The 18,816-nt window shown below is 40.0% G+C and overlaps 1 protein-coding gene and 1 long non-coding RNA gene across 14 annotated transcripts in view; one reads left to right on the forward strand and one right to left on the reverse strand.

Annotated features, from left to right (window-relative positions):
- The window catches only part of LOC117956130, a 6,929-nt gene extending 3,049 nt beyond the window's left edge, over nt 1–3,880 (forward strand). Inside the window, exons 2-3 of the long non-coding RNA XR_004659185.1 lie at nt 2,118–2,120; nt 3,867–3,880. This is a non-coding gene — a long non-coding RNA (uncharacterized LOC117956130). The remainder of the gene's footprint in view (nt 1–2,117; nt 2,121–3,866) is intronic.
- The window catches only part of adgrl3.1 (adhesion G protein-coupled receptor L3.1), a 114,852-nt gene that overhangs the window by 73,190 nt on the left and 22,846 nt on the right, over nt 1–18,816 (reverse strand). For all 13 annotated transcript variants that reach the window (XM_034890933.1, XM_034891021.1, XM_034891031.1 and 10 more), the window contains 2 exons: nt 13,261–13,426; nt 7,671–7,884 (listed from right to left, as the gene is read on the reverse strand). In XM_034890933.1, coding sequence (XP_034746824.1) covers nt 7,671–7,884; nt 13,261–13,420 — 374 coding nt within the window. In that variant the 5' untranslated portion in view covers nt 13,421–13,426. The remainder of the gene's footprint in view (nt 1–7,670; nt 7,885–13,260; nt 13,427–18,816) is intronic.

The raw sequence follows: 18,816 nt of genomic DNA on the forward strand, positions 1-18,816 counted from the left end.
AGGGCACTAGGGCCCCAACTGCAATGAACCAGCTTTGGGGGGGCCCAGCTTGCAAAAGGTTGAGAACCCCTGTTTTAGGCGATTGAACTGTTTTACAGGAAAAAAGTGATTATGAATAATATTGTATGTTTTTCACAGAGGCACACACACAATGCACATAAAAACACAATATGGCCTCATTCTTACGTGCAGGCTCACGCCAAGTATAGTTTTTTTAGCTCCGCCGTCTCTCCTCTCTTCCTCTGGTAACCATGGCAACTTTCATGTCATCCGATTCCAGGCCACATTCGGGAGCCTTCCGCCTGATTTCACCTATCAACATTCCTGTGCTGACATCCCTGTGTTTCTGTCTTGTGTGTCTTTTGTGTGTGTGTGTGTGTGTCTGTGTTTTTGCATTTCTCTATGTAACACCTCTTTTTCCACAGTTAAATCCAAGACCACCTGCTCGCACAAACTCAAGTTGGGCTGCCTCTCTTGGTTGGTGAAAAGCAGAAAAGCGTGTAAGACACCATCGCCGTCAAGACGACGGAGCTACGCCACACAGAGACGTTGTCTTGTAGGATTTAGTCAGCCTCACCTCATGTTGCACAAAAAAGGCATTCTGTTTTGTATGTGCATGTATGTGCATGGGCAGGAGGGCTGTTGTGTCCTAGTTTAGTTTTGTGCTTCAATGTCAAAGTATCAAGTCAATCACTGTCTACAGTGCATGGCAGCATGTCTGAGGCACTGATTCACATGCTAGTCTCTGGATGTGTCAGGCTTTGTGTGTGTGTGTGTGTGGGTGCATGTGCACGGTCTAGACTAGACCATTGTCAAACCATTGTCAGGCAGCCATATAGCTTAGATGCTCGGTGAAGCATGATAACTAAGGTTGCTTTGGCGACAGGAGAAAAGGGTCAGACAGTGGAGACTTTGACATGTGGACATGCAGAGGTTTGTCAGGGTGAATGTATATTGGTGCATGAGTGGGTGAATGGAGAATGCAGATGTGTAAGGGACAATAATATTATGTGATGACAATGGAACAATTGTGTCATTGCTGTCACATATCTGAAGGAAAGTTTTTGTATATGTGTTTCAGGACTGACTGTGTGCCAGAATCTGTCTCTCTTGTGTGTTTGTGTGTGTGTGTGTGTGTGTGTGTGTGTGTGTGTGTGTGTGTGTGTGTGTGTGGGCCCTAATTACTGCACTGAGCAAGGGTGACAGTGGCCCCTAGGGTGCTGCAGGGCGTCTTCTGTAACCGTGGTGAATATATGAGGGTGGCAGCACACACACATATACACTCCTACATACACCAACACCACATTAAGTGGGACATTTCCAGATATGGCCTCATTCAGTGGGAAGCAGAGTGTTCATGGATAGAGGAGAGAAGAAGAGTGAACAGACTGAGACTGAAAAAGTCGGAGACAAGATACAGTATAATAAGATATAGTTGTAAATATCTTGTGGACACCTCCGCAAGGTGGACTAACAAGACATCTCACACAGAAAAAAGTAGTCACAGCCTCAGTGCAAATCTTCAATTTATCAGATAATGTTTTTCTACTTGTAGTCACTGGGTTGGAATAATGATCACAAATGTAAGATTTATGTAAGGTTTAGAGCATAAATGTATCTGTCTTTGTCGTTATCTGTACCTCTTCTCCCTCCTCCTGTGTATATAGAGATGGATTAGACTCAAATGGAGAAGACAGATGAAGGGCAGGTATGCCCAACACAAAAAAGTGGCAGACTGTATGACATGGTTCACTGGTTACACAGTCCTTGGCTGCAGCACATGGCTGGCACTAGATTGTAGTCTATGATTCAAGTAGTTTTCTATAATTCAGAGAGTCAAAGGAAAAAAAACTTCAGAGGTTTCTTTACACTCTCCCGCTTGAATGGTTCAAACATGCTGGTGCACACTTGCTAACACACACACACACCCGCATACAAAAGCATACAACCATAAATGCATGCATGTGCACACACAGGCATACACACAAACGTCTTCACACACTAGCACACTAGCCTGGTGCTTTGAAGGCTGAGACTCTGTGCTAAAGAGACAGGCTGCCAGAATAAGTTGCCGGAGCTTGGAAACTGATGAGCAACTTTCTCAATTTCTTTCAGAGTGTGTGTTTGTGTATGTATGCACCCACGCTGGAGCATAGCTGTGTGTTTAGATTAATCGTGCGCCTATGTTCCCCTGGGGCCACTGAACGCTGAGGTTTAATCTAGACACTTTTCTCTCTGGCCTCTTGTCTTGACTCCGGTTAGTCAAGTTGGCCAATTTTGTCAAGATAGCGCTAACATGTATACTGTCAAATACAAGCAATACACTGCATCCCATTAAGCTCCTGCACTTCGGCCTCAACCTTTCCCCTGAGCTTGGGAAAGAAAAAAGTGGATGGAAAAACAGGAAAGGGCGATGAAAACTAAAACAGATGGTGAGGCAGAAAGGAAAAGTGACAGAGAGGGTGAGAAGTAGGGGGTGAGAAGCAATTTGAGGAATGAAAAGTGGGGAGAAAAAGAATAATAAATGAAACCTGTTATTCAACACTTCCAAAAGCATGGGAGAGAAGGGGGGGACACCTCCCCAGTCTTGTCTTTCTTGTCAAAGTGGTTTCCCTTTGTGTTGAAGCACTTCTTCAAAATGGGATGGGAAAGGAGAGAAAAAGGAGCCGCTATAGAGAGAAAGAAAGGGGCAAGGGCAAACAAAATGACAAGGTGGGAGAGGCGCTGAGGTGTGTGTGTGTGTGTGTGTGTGTGTGTGTGTGTGTGTGTGTGTGTTTGTGTGTGTGTGTGTGTGTTGGGGGGGTCTGTTTGAAGTCCAGAAGTAATTTTCTAACATGGTAGCTGCGATAGAGGTAGAAAAACAGAGTATGTGTGGGTGCACTGTCTACACATTCTTCAGTGTCTACACTTGCAGCCTCAAGTACCTAAATGCATGTGTGTGTGAGATGGAGAGAGAGTGCGCTGAAAGGTACTCGTCCATGAGGCACTCAAGTATCAGTAAGGGACAAGGAGTGCATTGTTAAGCATCACTGTAGAACCCATCAAGTCACTTTTATGTCAGTGGATCACTATAACTTGCGGGTATTCCACCATTTTGGCTAGCAGCTTTCTCCCTGTGCAGAATTGAACGACCCCAACCTTCAAATGCTTCTGTTGCCTTGATATAACTCTCCCTAGTGACACTCTAATGTATACTTAACTCAAACCAACCACACCCTGGCTGTAGCCAACTCGGCTGCTTTGAAAAATACAATAAAATTGATCCAGATTTTATTTAGGAAAACACATATAGAGTAGAGTGAAAGCACGACTTGAGCCAGTGGGGTGTGCCTAGTAAAACAATAAAAAACTGGTAACATATGTACATTTTTTTAATTAAATAATAATGGTAAAAGCTAACTCAAATTGAAGTAAGCTGTAACAGACCTTAAAAAAAAGAATGCTCAGTAACCATTTTGAAATAAAGGCATTCCAGTTCAAAGCATGATAAAACAGAGTGAGTCATTGAACTGAGGCCAGTATATCGCTAAAACAGATTAAGTGTAACTTTCATGGCCAGGGCTTCGTTTCCCCTTCAACCCAGTGTATCCCAATGGGGAGATAATCTGGGAAATGCAGCAATATCAGGTCCTCTCTAGGTTGCCTGAGAAGCCTTGTGAGACCCTCTGGAGATATGAGGCTTTGATATCAAGACCAATTATGTGGTACGGGCACATACACAAACACATGTGCGTGCGCACGTGCCCACACACACACACACACACACACTCCCTGGCCTTGGAGAGTGGTAGAGAGGAAAACAAAGAGAGAATGTGATACTGAGGAAACACTGGGCAGGCGGAACATGCTCTGATTTTATCAGCCAGTTGAGCTGGGCTTGAAAGCCAGAGATGATACAGACATAGATGGAATGAGAGAGTAGAACCAGACAGGGTGAAACACACTGAAGATGGGGTGTGTATAGGAAAAAGCTAAAAAGCAACAAAAAAATAAAAAATACCACTGCAATGTGTGGCAAAACCCCAATACAGCATTCAACACATATTAACAAGTGTGTACACAATAACCAACGTGCATGAGCACACAAAGATTCACCGCATTATGTGTAGCACTGATGCTTTTACAACACACTGTATACATGAGCATGCCTTTTCACATGCAGTATTGTATGCACAGACACAAACAAAGCCTCACTCACAGCTTCTTGCGACAAACACACACACACACACACTGAAAATATATGTGATAAACTGTTGTTTCCGGTCTGAGTCATCTCCACAGAGGAGATTACGTTTGGCCTCTGGCTCGGCTAATTGGAGCTTAAAGTCTGGTCTAGCCCCTGGGCAGTGTATCCTGTGTGTGGCACATGTGTGTATCTGCATGTGTGTGGTTGCGCATGTGTATAAATTATGGATGGCAAGGGCTGTAGGAGAGTAGGCCACGCAAGCTGCAGCTGCTGGAGCGAGCACAGAGACCGAGCCAGGCCAAAACAATCACAATCAGAGCACTGCTACGTGACACAGACAGGTGGTTTGATAGAGAGACCGAGAAGTGAGTGAGAGAGAGGTAGATAACCGCAATATTGAGACAGAAAAAGACGAAAGATTAAATAATGGGACAGCAGGAAAGAGCACACAAAAACATTTGATCTGAAAAATTTAGATACTAATGAATTATCTATATCCAGTCATTCTCATTACACCGAGCCTTGCTTTCCACTCATTGCTATTTTTGTTCTGCTATTATTTTCCAGTTAGTGCTTATTATCATACCTGCCTGACACAAAAGGTTGGCACTGTATGCATAAAAGCCTAATACAAAAAATATTAAAATGAAAAGACCATTTCTTTTAGTACCCGTACAACTTAAAATGAGATCTTTGTTGACCAGGTAAGTGTCGATGAAATGTTTATCCAGATACAATTTCATATCACTTAAGCAAGGTAAGACAGCGCTGTGTCTCCTGTTGATGAATTCTGTAATTTGGAAGAATAGCAAGCAACCGCTGTGCTGTGTTAAGTGAGAAAAGAAAGTGGAGGTATGAGACTAGCTTTGGAATAATAACACAGCATTATTACATCTTGCAACCGTTACTTTTCTTTTTACAAAGATGATTGGTGAAAAAATATTTAGCTGAAGCCAGTTTCATGTCGCTCATTAGTAATGATTTTTTTCTTTTAAGCAAGTGTGCTATGCTATTCAATTAGGTTGTCTGAATACAGTAACTGGAATGCCTTATTACATGTTTGTTAAATGAGACCTCTATATCAGCTACAAGTGCTGATCTCCTCAACCCTTAAAATATATAATATAATAATAATGCCAAATCTGGTTGTCGGTAGCTCTATTTTGAGAAACATGAAGCTAGCGAAGCCAGTGGCCATAGTTAAGTTCATCCCTGGGGCCAGAGCGGGCGACATTTAGTCTTACTTGAAACTGCTGGCTAAGGATAAACGTAAATACAGTAAGATTGTTAATCTTGTCGGTGTTAATGACTCCCGGTTACGCCAAACGGAGGTCACTAAGATTAATGTTGAATTGGTGTGTACATACGCAAAGTCAACGTTAGACACCGTAGTTTTCTCTGGAACCCTGCCAAATCTGACCAGTGATTACATGTATAGCCGCATGCCATCGTTTCGCCATCATCATTTATTTTCACTGGCAGACTTTCTGGGGAATACCTGGTCTGATTTGGAAAAACGGCATTTATCCCCCTTGGGATGGAGCAGCTCTCATTTCTAGAAATCAAGAAAAGCTTATTAGTGGATCTAATCCTTGACAATCCAGAGTTGGGACCAGGAGGCAGGGTCGCAGTCTGACACACTTCTCTGCTCCTCCATTCCAGGAGTTACCTAGTCAAAACCCCATAGTGATGGTGTCTGGCCCCCCCGACCATCGAAATTATTTAAATCAAAGGTAATCAGAAGAGGAGCTGTGCATGAAAACCTCATTACAATTAAAACCACAAGTGCAATAGTGCAAAAAAATAGGAGAATTAAATGTGGACTCTTAAAAATTAGATCTCCCTTTTCTAAAGGTGTACTAGTAAATTAATTAATACCAGATTATAATATCGTTTTTTTTTATTCTTATTAATACCTGGCTGGGTGGTGGAGAATATGTTAGCCTATATGAATCCACTCCTCCCAGTCATATCAATACTCACATTACTCGAGGCACAGGCCGAGGAGGTGGAGTTGCAGCTATCTTCAATTCTAGTCTACCAATCAGCTCTAAACCTAAAATAAATTATAGCTAATTTGAAAGTCTTTTCTTAGTCTTTCACACCCAAGTTGGAAATCACTGCAACCAATTCTATTCGTTATAGTGTACCGAGCACCTGGTCCATACTTTGAATTCTTATCTGAATTTGCAGAGTTTTTGTCAACTTTAGTCCTTAAAACGGACAAAGTTATTATTGTAGAGGATTTTAATATTCACGTGGACGCTGAGAATGATAGCCTTAGTACTGTGTTTATCTCTCTATTAGATTCTATTGGCTTCTCTCAAAGTGTTCATAAACCAACTCACCGTTTTAACCACTCCCTCAATCTTGTTCTGGTGTATGGTGTTGAAATTGAACATCAAATAGTGTTCCCACAGAATCCCTTTATATCTGACCACTGTTGGATAACTTTTGAGTTTATACTGCTGAACTCCACGCCATTAGGCAAATACTTCTATACAAGATTTCTATCTGATACTTCTGTAGCTAAATTTAAGGATGTGATACCATCAGCTTTTAATTCATTACCAAGTCACACGGAGGACTAACCGGAGGACTCCTATGCTAATTTTAGTCCCTCCCAAATCGATCATTTTGTTGATATTGCTGCATATTACTCCAATCACAGATGCCTGTCCTGCCTCCATGTTCCTGTTCGACACCCTCTGCTGAAATTCTCCATGTCTCTCTCTCTCTCTCTTTTTTTCTTTTTCTCCGTCTCTGTCTGTCTCTTTCTCTCACCCCCAACCGGTCGACCGCCCACCCTAAACCATGGTTACCGTTCAAGGTTTCGGCCTCTTAAAAGGAAGTATTTCCTTGCCTCTTTTGCCTAGTGCTTGCTTTTTTGGGAAATTGTTGGGTTTCTGTAAATACCATCACAGAGTACGGTCTAGACCTGCTCTTTCATAAAAAGCACAATGAGATAACTGTTGTTGTTATATGGCGCTATGTAAATGAAATTGGAATTGAATTGAATTAAAGAAAATACCAACTTAGCATGTAACCCTTGTTCAATGGTATAACGCTAATTCTGTGGAGCACTCTTTCTGGCTTCAGTTGCTGTGCCCCCAACAGCTCTGTAAGCAGAGGAGGCTGTCACACTGGCCAGCTGTAGAGGAAGTGTTACCTGAGTAATTCCCATTGTGTGATAAGGTTCTACAGTTGTATGGCATTGTTCTGCATCTGCTCACCAGTTACAGTGGATTCCACAGATTTGCAACATTACGTCTGACAGCTTCCCTGTTGTGTTGTTTTTATGTGGTTATTGTTTGCTGTCAAATTTGTGAATGTGTGAATGTAATGCAGAATTTGACATTGATACGGTACCAGGAGGGATACTAAATGAACAGTTAGAGCATGAACAGAAGAGCTCTGTAGAAATATATGCCACCTGGCAGCACTCATATAAACATATATACACACACACACACTGTACACTGACCTGAGTGACATGATCTTGTATGCATCAGGAAGGTAACACCGAGTGTTCTCCATCTGGGCAGGGTCTGAGTCGCAGATCTTGTCATCGGTGCGGCCGTAGTTGGCGCTCTCGATCATGATGACATCTGTGCCTGGGCAGCGCAGCTCAATAGGGTAGGACTCACAGGACAGCTCCCTCCGCACCACTGCCATGGGGATTGGGGCACGGCCGTAGGCTGGATACACAGGTACACAAAGGAGTTTTTGAGTTTGATATAATGTTAACGGTCTCTCCTGCCTACTGAAATACATACGTACATACTTATTTGTGGGGCTGTCTTCAAAACATGTACACTGGAGGACTAAATTGTACAAGCACACATTGTGTTCAAATATGACTGCATTTGTACCCTTGTCATATAGACTAATTACCCACACTATATGAAAACAATAGCGCGACAGAAGATAATTTATAAGGGCATGTCCACTGTCACAAGTGAACTGACTTGGTAATTACTGTTTTGCAGTTAGCAGTTTTAGACATCACTCTGAGATAGAGAGTAATTGCCTGCCAATTTCAACAGGCATTTAGTGCTGCAGAGATTATTCAAAGATGGCAATGCCTAATTATTCTCAGAAGTGGCAAATTTGATGCATACATCCACCTTACCATACCAAAATAAGAAACATGTCATTAATTCCAATGAAATTGAAGCTACTGATCTGTCCCAGATCGTTTTACTGCTGTTGCTTTGCTTCCTTGCTTGTTTAATGAGTAGAACTGATGAATGCTCTTGGACGATGAAACATCTGCAAGACCAATCAGCAATCAAGCGGCCATTGACAAATTAAATCTAGATATCTTTTAACCTGAATGTCTGGCAATCTTCACAAAGGGAGACGGCAACAGCTTCAGCACTACAGTTCTCATCTGTGGTGCATAGAGGCATGGGATATGATCAGGCATGTGCTCTTAAAAGTCCCATCTAATTCCAAGACAACACACACTGAAACCCAAACATATGCTTGTATGAAAGAATCAAAAATGTGCTTTAAGAGAATATACTCTGCCTATAGGATGCCTTACCGTGCAGCAGGTGCTGCTATCGGACCTTTTTCACGGTAGACATGTTTTGCGTGTCATATGAGGAGACGCACAGTTGACACAAATTATGTCTGCTGTGTGGGCTATAATGTGATCTTGATGTCAGGTGGTCGGTCTGTTGTGTTCTTTAATGTGTCCTTATCAATTTAATGATGTGTTTATAATCATATATATGTATGGCACATGTTTATTAAGACATATTGTCTTGTGATTATAGTGGCATTATAGGGTGCTGTGATATTGAGGGTTTAGGGCTGGATATTCCCAGGGATTTTGGTTGTTATGGTGTAGCTTGGCTGTTGTTATTCTCTGTTCCTGAGAGCAAGGAGCCCTTGGAGCATCAGCCATCATCCCTTGATAGATGTATTAGGTTTTCAGCTGAGGTGTTCACTTGTGTTGTTCTGTTTTGTCATCACCAAGCCCTGCTGCAATCATAATTTAGACTTTATTCATTTAATTTGTGTGTCACCTGCAACTCCTGGTCAAAGACATCATCTGAGAATTGCAGCTTTATCTGGTGCGATATACATAATACGCATTGTCCCTATCGAATTTACAAAATATATTAAGAAATATATTAAGTCTGTAGTTTGTGGCTACAGGCCCAGTGATCGTGACTGTTTGTTGTTTTGTTCTATTTCTTTTTATTGAAGAATCTATCTCGTCAAGGCCTTCAAAATCATTTCTTAAAAGCAAAAACACACACACATGTGCACATCTATGGACACACACACCTACAACATCCGTGAAAAGCAAGGCACAGCACCACCCTTCTTGCTCTCCCTCTCACGATAACCATAGCAACCCTGTCCTCCCTTCCTTGGCTCTCTCATTGGCTGGAGGAGTGTTATGGTTACACAAATGCAGCAAAGAATCTGAATGAGTTCAATGACACTCAGCCCGGACTTTACTTAAAACTGCCCGTCACAACAACACACACGCACACACTTACAAAATGCTCTGAGTGATAATATGTAGAGGCAGAAATCTGTGTGGTGCCGGTACCTGAGGGCACTACATTGATAATGACAGGCGCTAGCTTAGAGATAAAACTGATAAATAAGTGACATTTTCTGAAAATGTCCTTTCTAATAAACACTCATGCAACACACACACACACACACAAACACACACACGTATAGCACCACAGGCTATGAATAGACGTTAAGCACACATTCAGATAGGATGTTTGTCTTTGTAGAGGCTAAGAATTTGAAAGACTTTTTTAGTATGTGCGTGGGGGAGTGCTGAGGGCAGTGGGTCATTATTGTGTCAATATGAGTATTAGTGTATCAGTTTCTCAATAGCATTATGTCTGCCTTCGTGGGCCTGAATGTAAATTTTGAAGAGAGGATTAATTGAAGCGTGAGGGGATCAATACACCGTATTGTAAGGCAGCTGTCTAGACTGGCTTTGGATCAGATGTCTTACAGTGTTGCCTTACAGGGTCCCCGCTGGGCATAAAGAGAGCATTATGACACAAACACACACTCACACACACACAATTCCGATAAGGGTCTATCTGTATTCCAATTAAAAGCCACTCTGCCTTCATAAGCTGCAGTAAATGCTGTGACTTGCTCACACTGCCCTATCTCGTTTGTCACCGTTTAATTCATCTATTTATATCAGCTGCCTCACCTATAAAACATTCACTGTGTTAACCTGCCTCCAAAGATCTCACCCCGCACATATTCCTGTCACTTTGTTTTTTTGTATTTTTACAAACAGACGTGCAGTCACACAGCACCTCTTGTTAGAGACACATAATGTGCACATAATCTCTCGCACATACGGTCCGTGCCAATATTCAGGCCTCTGTTTTTGCACACGTAGCGTGTGAACTGGAGCAAGTGCATGTTAATGTGTCTGTCATTAGTTGTGTAAGTGGTGACAGAAAGTTGGCAGCCACAGACATTACAGACAATCTTATTCAGACACTCTCATTGCCTCAGGGGGCTGAAACAAAAGGATATCGATTTTTACATTTGGGCCAAGAACAAGAGAGTGGCGAAAGAGGTTGATAGATGGAAAGAAGGAGGGAGAGGGTGAGAGGGAAGAGGAGAGAGATTTAAAAGGTTATCTCTCATTTGAACTGCCAAAGCATTTGGCCAGTGCTGGTGTCTGTAATGTTGGTCTTCGGAGTTAAAAACAAAACAAAAACAAAAACAAAAAAAACACATTTTTTAAGCCCAAAATATATTTTAAAGTTTAAGGCTGGCAGTATTGCTTTTTTCTGTCAATAAATCTTATGATAAAAACAAAACCAACAACAAGGTGATCCTACCAAAAAATACTGCATGTAAACCTGATATTGCTTTTCCTTTATGCTATGGAACTCTATTGTTGTCCAAAACCTATTTATTTATTCTCAATGTATGGTAAGTAAACCATTTGCACAGTCTGTAGTAATTTTATTGAGGCGAACTTTAGGCCAGGGACCCTTTTTCCTTAGTACTATTGACAAAAAGTTCCGGACTTAAAACTTACCTTAACAAATGAATATTGCACAGCTGTTTTTCCTTTCGTCGCCAAAATAAAAACTGTGTACTGTATTTTGAAATTTATTATTAAAAGTTTTGAATAGTCCCTGGCGAATGCAAAATTTGCTAAAAACTACAATGCCTAGCTGCTTTAAGAAATCACTTTTATTAAAAAAACAAAACATTGTTTTTATCAGGAATAAACGCCATGGGACTGAGAGCCACAGACACAGTTTTGAGAAATGGACTGATATATTGTTGGTTATTGTTTTTTCATAGTATTTCTTGACAAGAAAAATATCAAATAACAACAGCCTTACCTTTAACAAGGTCCTCTGCAGGGATGTTTAGCAAAATCCTAGCATTTTTACAAGATCAATAAGTCCACTCTGTCAGGTTAAACCTTGTCGATGCCAAAAAGAACTGTTTTGGGTTGGTTTTTTTTTAATACATGCTTTCCTATTCTCTTTTATTTGTCTTCACATAACCCTGAAATACTGACAAGACACGGCTCAGTGAAGAAGATGGAGTGCTTGCTGCTGTGTGTCCTCAAGCTAAACTCTCTTTGTTTCAAATAATCCTTGCTAAGTATAAACAGCATGATTTGCATACGTCGACTTATTCTTTAGACACTGATGCAAATACCTTTGACTGAAACTCATCTCTTGGTGTTAAAGCAAAGCCCTCTGTGTTTGAGTGGCTGCCTGTGAGCACTTTCTGTGGGTGCGAGTTTGTTTATGTGTGTGTGTTTTAAAAGAGGATCTGTGTCCCTGTGAATATACAGTATTTTTGCATTGGAAGTATATCATCTGCACATGCATGTCAGCAGGGGGTGGTGGGGTTGGTGGGTGTGGCTGGGTTGTATGCACGTGGGCAGCAGTTTTTCCTCTCAACAGTGTGATTGACAGCAGCCATTAATAGAATTATGTCCAAGTGGGACAGAGCTCCCTGTAGGAGTCTTCAAAGCCCACCGTCACAGTGGAGAGGAGGAAACATACTGAGAGCCTACCAGGGCTGCATTTGCGCTGTGCATGTTTAGTATAAATGTGTTTGTGAGAGTGAACGTAAACAAGCTAAAGAGTTTTATAGATATACACTACAATTACATAGAGGATATGTAATAAGTTAGTGAGTGAAGTGTTTCCTTGGTTTTGCAGCCGCAGTGTATCTAACAAGTGATGGGGTGTGTGGGGGTGGATGATGAGTCAAGCTGTACAGTCATTACTTTATTTGTGGTTGTCTATAAATATATATATATATATACTGTATATAAAAAGTATATCTGAACTAAACTTTATAGTAAATCACTGCAAGTATAAATGTGTTTCTAAGTGGATACATGCCTGCTAGTCTGTGCAGAATTATTCTTAGTGACCAGAAAAAAATGCAACTTCAATAAATACTATCTTTTTGCTGTAAAAAATATAAGGAAAAAAACTACTGCGATAATCCTATATCTTAGCATACATTTGAAATGAAAGTAAAGTAAAAAAAGCATAGGTATTACTAATGGTATATTAACGATGGCTCTCTTCTTTTCACACATCCCAGTAAGCCGTGACAGTGTGACAGTGAGCCAGCATGCAAAACACCGGGACCCTGAAACTGAAGCAGACAAATGTATATCAGCCATTGCTTATTTTGTTATTCACATCCGTGCTTTTCCTACTGTGACATGTCAAAAACCTTCCATGAAAAATGGGATGATCCCGTGCAGCTTCACAGTAGGGACGGGAGTGTTGCACGTCTGGGGATAATGTTAAGCTAGTTGTTGATGGTTAGTAGATATGTAGGCTAGGCTAAAAGTTAAACCACAAAAATCTTATTTTATGTTTCAACCTGTGAAATGAGTAATTGATTGCAATTTTCAAGTAATTTGCCCACACCTATTCTATGCATTAAGGTGCACAAAAATTAGAAACACTGCACAATATAGTATTGTCCAACAAAACAGCACTACTAACAGCAGCCTAAAAAATGCAGCCTGGATGTGTTTACTTCTGTACCATGTTGTCTTGTCTTACCAATGGCGATGGGCGCAAACAAGGTTGAGACGAAGAGCAGGCATCTGGTCCACATGACGTCTGAGGTTGACCTGGAAGAAAATACGGAGGTACTTCCTGCTGTGTCCAGACGGTCTTGTGGCGAGCTGTTTTTCTCACAGCTCAGTGTTCCGGACACCATACAGGCCTGCAAAATTGACACGCAGAGAGGATTTGTTCACTTGGATGCCATATCTAACCAAGTTAAGATGCCTCAGTGTAATTTCTCTCTGTATAACACAAAATCGTACCTGCTGATGCAAGTATATTAGCAACCAGTAGACTTCTAAAAATGTATTTCTAGTAAACTTTGAATTTATACAATTTCTAACAGACAGTTTACCAAGCGCTTACAACCAAGAACCAATAGCAGCATTCTCTGAAATGAAACAACAAAACAGCTTCCTGGTCATTACTAATAAACTGCTTAAACAACAAATAGTTTTAACAGATTTTTTCTCTGACATCCTGTTGCTCTATTTACTTATGTTAGATTGATGCTTTAACAAACAGCACTTTACTAAGGTCAATGCAGCTTCCTGCAGACATGTCACAGTAGACGAGACAGTAATCAATATTTATCTTTAACGCTGCTGAGAGAAATACAGAAAGCATGTAATGATTAAGAAGCATAACTCAAATGGTTATCAAAACCCTATAGCCTATCCCAATATAATGTAAGATTTTAGAAAAATAATATAAAAGGAAAAGGAAATTAGATCAAAGTATACTATAGACATGTCAATTAATTATAAAGTATGTAATAAGGTTGATAATCATTAAACTGAACCCTTAATTATGCATGCATGCACACTGTTAGATGGCAAACATTGCACATTGCGTGACTGACAGTAGGTAAATAACTGTTTCTAATTTCACAGACATAAAATACAACCAAGAACTTCCAGCCATCATTAAGTTGTTGTCAAATTGTCTTTTTATTGTCTTTAGAGACTAAAATTAACTAAAATTATTTTGTGACGGTTTCTAAAAGAATCAAGAGCTGTTCTGATTTTTAAAGCCTTTACAGCTCCAATACCTGCTCAGATGATACTAAATATGAAAATGTTTACACATGCATATTTTACCTGACAACAGACCATATGCGGAATAATCAGTGAGCAACAAATCTGTGCAGAAAATGCTAAACTAGATGCTAAATGTTGACCTTGTAGAAAGAAAAATATAAAAACACAATAAAAATGGGGCCTAATGTTAGCATAATCCTGCTGCTGTCTGTATTGGGTTTCACTTCACTTGGAATTCCACATCAGCATCAAAGTGTGAAATGTATTGATGTTCCAATGTAATTGTTCATTTCATGGTCTATCTGCGATAAGCAATTAATAAGAGGATGGTCTCTGAGATTAGTTATAGCAGTGACAGGCTGGTAAGCATAATTTCTCCTTCTTTTTTTCTATATTGATTACAGTAAGCTGACCACCATCATTTAATCAATTGCTCGCCTCAACCAACAATTATGTAACTGAAAATCACTTTCTTTCTGCACCCCCAAATTCCCTTTCTAACTATAAAACTCTCTTTGATGCTGAGTTGTGTGTTTGTATCATATTGTATAAGTCTGTTGCATCACATTTAGTCATTATGCAATCATCCTAGTTGATGTTGTATAAACAGTTTTTCATGAGTAGTTCAAAGGTAACAACAGTCCTATTTTGAGTCTAAATGTTCACTGTTCTCAAGTGAACCTATACCCAGCTCCAAATAAATGTGTGTGTGTGTGTGTGTGTGTGTGTGTGTGTGTGTGTGTGTGTGTGTGTGTGTGTGTGTGTGTGTGAGAGAGAGAGAGAGAGAGGGACTATAGAAATTTGCAACAGCCGGGGACAGATGGAGTAAAGCTGACAGCCTGAGCCATGGGAAATACAGTACATCTTGTGTAAGAGAGACTATTGATCAGTGTGACCATATCATTTTGGCCCCGCACTAAGACAATAGCCAGCTATGTCCATTATGCCATGCTGTGGAGGCATATAGCTGCTTTGGCACAGTCTCTCCCATTTTTGGAAAGCTAGAATACCCAATTTTATTCATCGAACCTGTCAGAATGACACAGACCTTTCCACAACCACCAGAGATGTACAAGCTATTCCTAATGCATCTTCTGAATACCTACAATGACAAAAGGCCTCATGCTGCAGACAAGACAGATATACCCGGAAGCATATGTACACTGTAAAATCTGAATTCTGTGGGAACAGACTCATAGCAGAGACAAACAGGATGATAAGAGTTATGTAGTCATCTGGGGTTTTATTGACTCTGTTCTTTTTAAATAAATCCTAGAAATTGAGAATCCATTTACAATTATTGTGATAAAAAAACAATCTTAGCTAAGTCAGACCGGTTGTTAAAGAAAATATTTTTTCCAGCACAATATCCTCAAGTGATCATTTTCTAAACTTTTAATTTGTAGCTCTGAATAGTGTAAATATATTTGAATTACCTGGAAAGTAATTATTTAGGTTAATGTACACGAGTCAACACTGACTTCATTGTAACATGTATCATGGAGTCTTTAAAATCCAAAGTGTTTTTATGTGACCTCTATTTAACCAGCCTGGTTGAATTGATATCACCAGCTATTTTCCAATAAAGTGCTGGTCAAACTGGCAGCATACTGTAGTTTTGTTACACCAACCAAAAACCAATTGAACAGAAGGAGGACCGGTAAGAGAAAGGCGGTTTGGATCACCTCGGGCGTCAAATTCTCTTTTAAAAAATCTTGAATGCTGCAGTTGGAAACATATCCAACTTTCTCAATAGTGGGTGGTAAAACTGATTCACTGTTGAGTGACTTAATACCGTATGTGCTAACAGTTCCTGACAAATCCGTAATGATATCAAAGTGAAAGAATTACAATAGTCTGTATTCTTCTCCCCGCTTAAACAACTCAACAAGCTGCCCCATTTTGATTGATTGGTCCCTAACTCGGTTGAACATGAGCAATCTGACCAGCTGTCAGCAGTTAGACACAGGAGGCATACGCTGACATATGGCTGGACGCCACAGCATTCCACTATTCCATAATTCAAAAGCTATTCCATCACCCCGTATGTTGCACCACCATCTCCCATCAGTTAATTAACCCTCTCATTTCCACCATGCTCATGGTGCCTTTACCAGGCAATAGTTGTGTGACAGCCTTGGGCCCTCTAGGACTAATCTAAACCCAAATCACGTAATTTATGTTCATAATTCAGCAGTGCGTCATACTCCCATATGCTCAAATAATGGCGTAAAAACATATTCCATCTACAGAGTCCACAGTGCATAGACTATGCTCGCCCATAGCATCGCCCTGTTTCTCTAACCTGTTTCAGTCCATTATCATAATGTGTTGATTGGTAATATTGAATTGGCATATTATGAATGAACTGCCTGTAATGGTGCTAATTATCAGAACATATGCATTGTGTTTGCACCCCGTATTCATCGGATGATCATGCACATAAGGCATGGCAAACATCATATGCCCCGTTTGAACCCACTCACTGTGGAAGTGATGATATTATCGAGGCATATATTTTTATATTTTTTATATATCGACTCAATATTTCCTATTTTGAGCTAGTTATATCCCATCAGAGACCCTCCCTGGCAGATAAGCAGCATCTGCATAAAACTGAGCATAACATCAACTAATTAGCAGGATCAGACCAAAACAAATCGCCATCCCTGGATCAAAGTCCTCTACCTGCTGTTTCTATCCATCTCTGCCAGTTATTATATACAGTATGATTGCTAGATGTCTAATTATTCCAGAAATATAATGTTAGAAAATGTAACTATTTAGGCTGAATATCTTTGAACTTTTATTTGCTTATAATAACTATCTTCAAGCACCCAGAGCCACATACTTACCCAGCTATCTTCAGACACTCAAGGCTAAATTTCTCCCCTTTCCTGTCTTGACTGCTTCACTCCCTTCATAAGTCAGGTAGAGTTTTTAATTAGCTTTGAGATAGTGCAGCTGTTTGGGGCATGCTAACCATGGAGAAAGGAGGGTGGATTTCAACGTATAAGTGAAAACTGAAGAAGTTGCTCTTTAGTCAATCTTCTGTACCCACTGCAGCATATTGGCTCCTTGTGCAAGTAAACATAGTTGGACTGAATCTAGTGACTCTTTGTCACATATAAACATGCATTTGTGTTCCTTTCAGAACATTTTGCCACCAGTTCATAGTAAATAAAACTCACGCCATCTGTGACAAAAAAAAGATTATTAATTTAGATTACATTAGTGTAAATAGAAAAGTTCATTATTTCTCAACAAGAACCAATTATTTAGTGTTTCTATGTTCTATGTTTTCCTGCCCTGAATCTTCATTTCCTACAGGGTCGGCATTCACAGAGCTGTTGCCGAGGGCCACTACTCTCAGAGGCTATATTGCATGCATCCATGAACTAATTGATGTTGGGCTGAATCTGTGCACCGAGGCAGCCTGACCCTGTGGGGGGGGTGTGTGTGTCTATGTGTGTGTGTGTGTGTCTGTGTGTGTCTATTTGTGTGTGTGTGTGTGTGTGTGGTCCCTTAACAAGAGAGCCCTGCGTGTCACAGCAGTCCACATTCAAGGATTCTCTCTGTCACTAATGAGTGGTGACCGTACTGGGCTACCTTGTCAACGCACTTCACATGCACATACACATGCATGCGCCCTTAACACACACACACACACACACACACACACACACACACACACGCACACACATGCTTATCACTAGGAGACCAGATGCCCTGCTCACTCAGCCTCCAGACAGAGAATCTGAATTGTGTCCATGCTGCATTAGTTGTCTACCCTGTGTGTATGCTTTTTAGAACACCATGTGGATGTGTGAATAAGTCAGTAAGTCACAAAAAAGAATGAAAAAACAAATTCTAGCATGTTGTACTCAATCTGTAACTATTTTTACATGTTCTGCCTAATTATGTTACATATACAGCATAATATGAAGAAATGATTTGTTAAAATATTTGTTGACACAGTACCGTCAGATGATACATTTAATGTGTCCAAAGATGTAAATACACTGATGCATTTATTTTATATATATATATATATATATATATACATACATATGTGTGTATATACATGTGTGTATATGTATATACATATGTGTGTATATACATGTGTGCGTGTATATGTATATATATAAAAATATATGCATCAGTGTATTTACATTTTTGGACACATTAAATGTATCATGTGTTTATATACATGGGTCTATGTATATACATGGGTGTATACATATGTGTCTATGTATATACATGGGTGTATACATATGTGTATATAGATATGTGTATATACTGTATTTATATGTTTGTGTGTGTATATATTTACACAAATATATGTGTAAACAGTATTCATAAAGTATATACACATATATGTGTGTATATACACTGTATGTACATATATATATAAGTACAGTAAATATGTAAATATATAAATATATACAGTGGGTACGGAAAGTATTCAGACCCCTTTAAATTTTTCACTCTTTGTTTCATTGCAGCCATT

Source organism: Etheostoma cragini, chromosome 2 (genome assembly GCF_013103735.1).
Source record: "Etheostoma cragini isolate CJK2018 chromosome 2, CSU_Ecrag_1.0, whole genome shotgun sequence".
NCBI lineage: Eukaryota > Metazoa > Chordata > Actinopteri > Perciformes > Percidae > Etheostoma > Etheostoma cragini.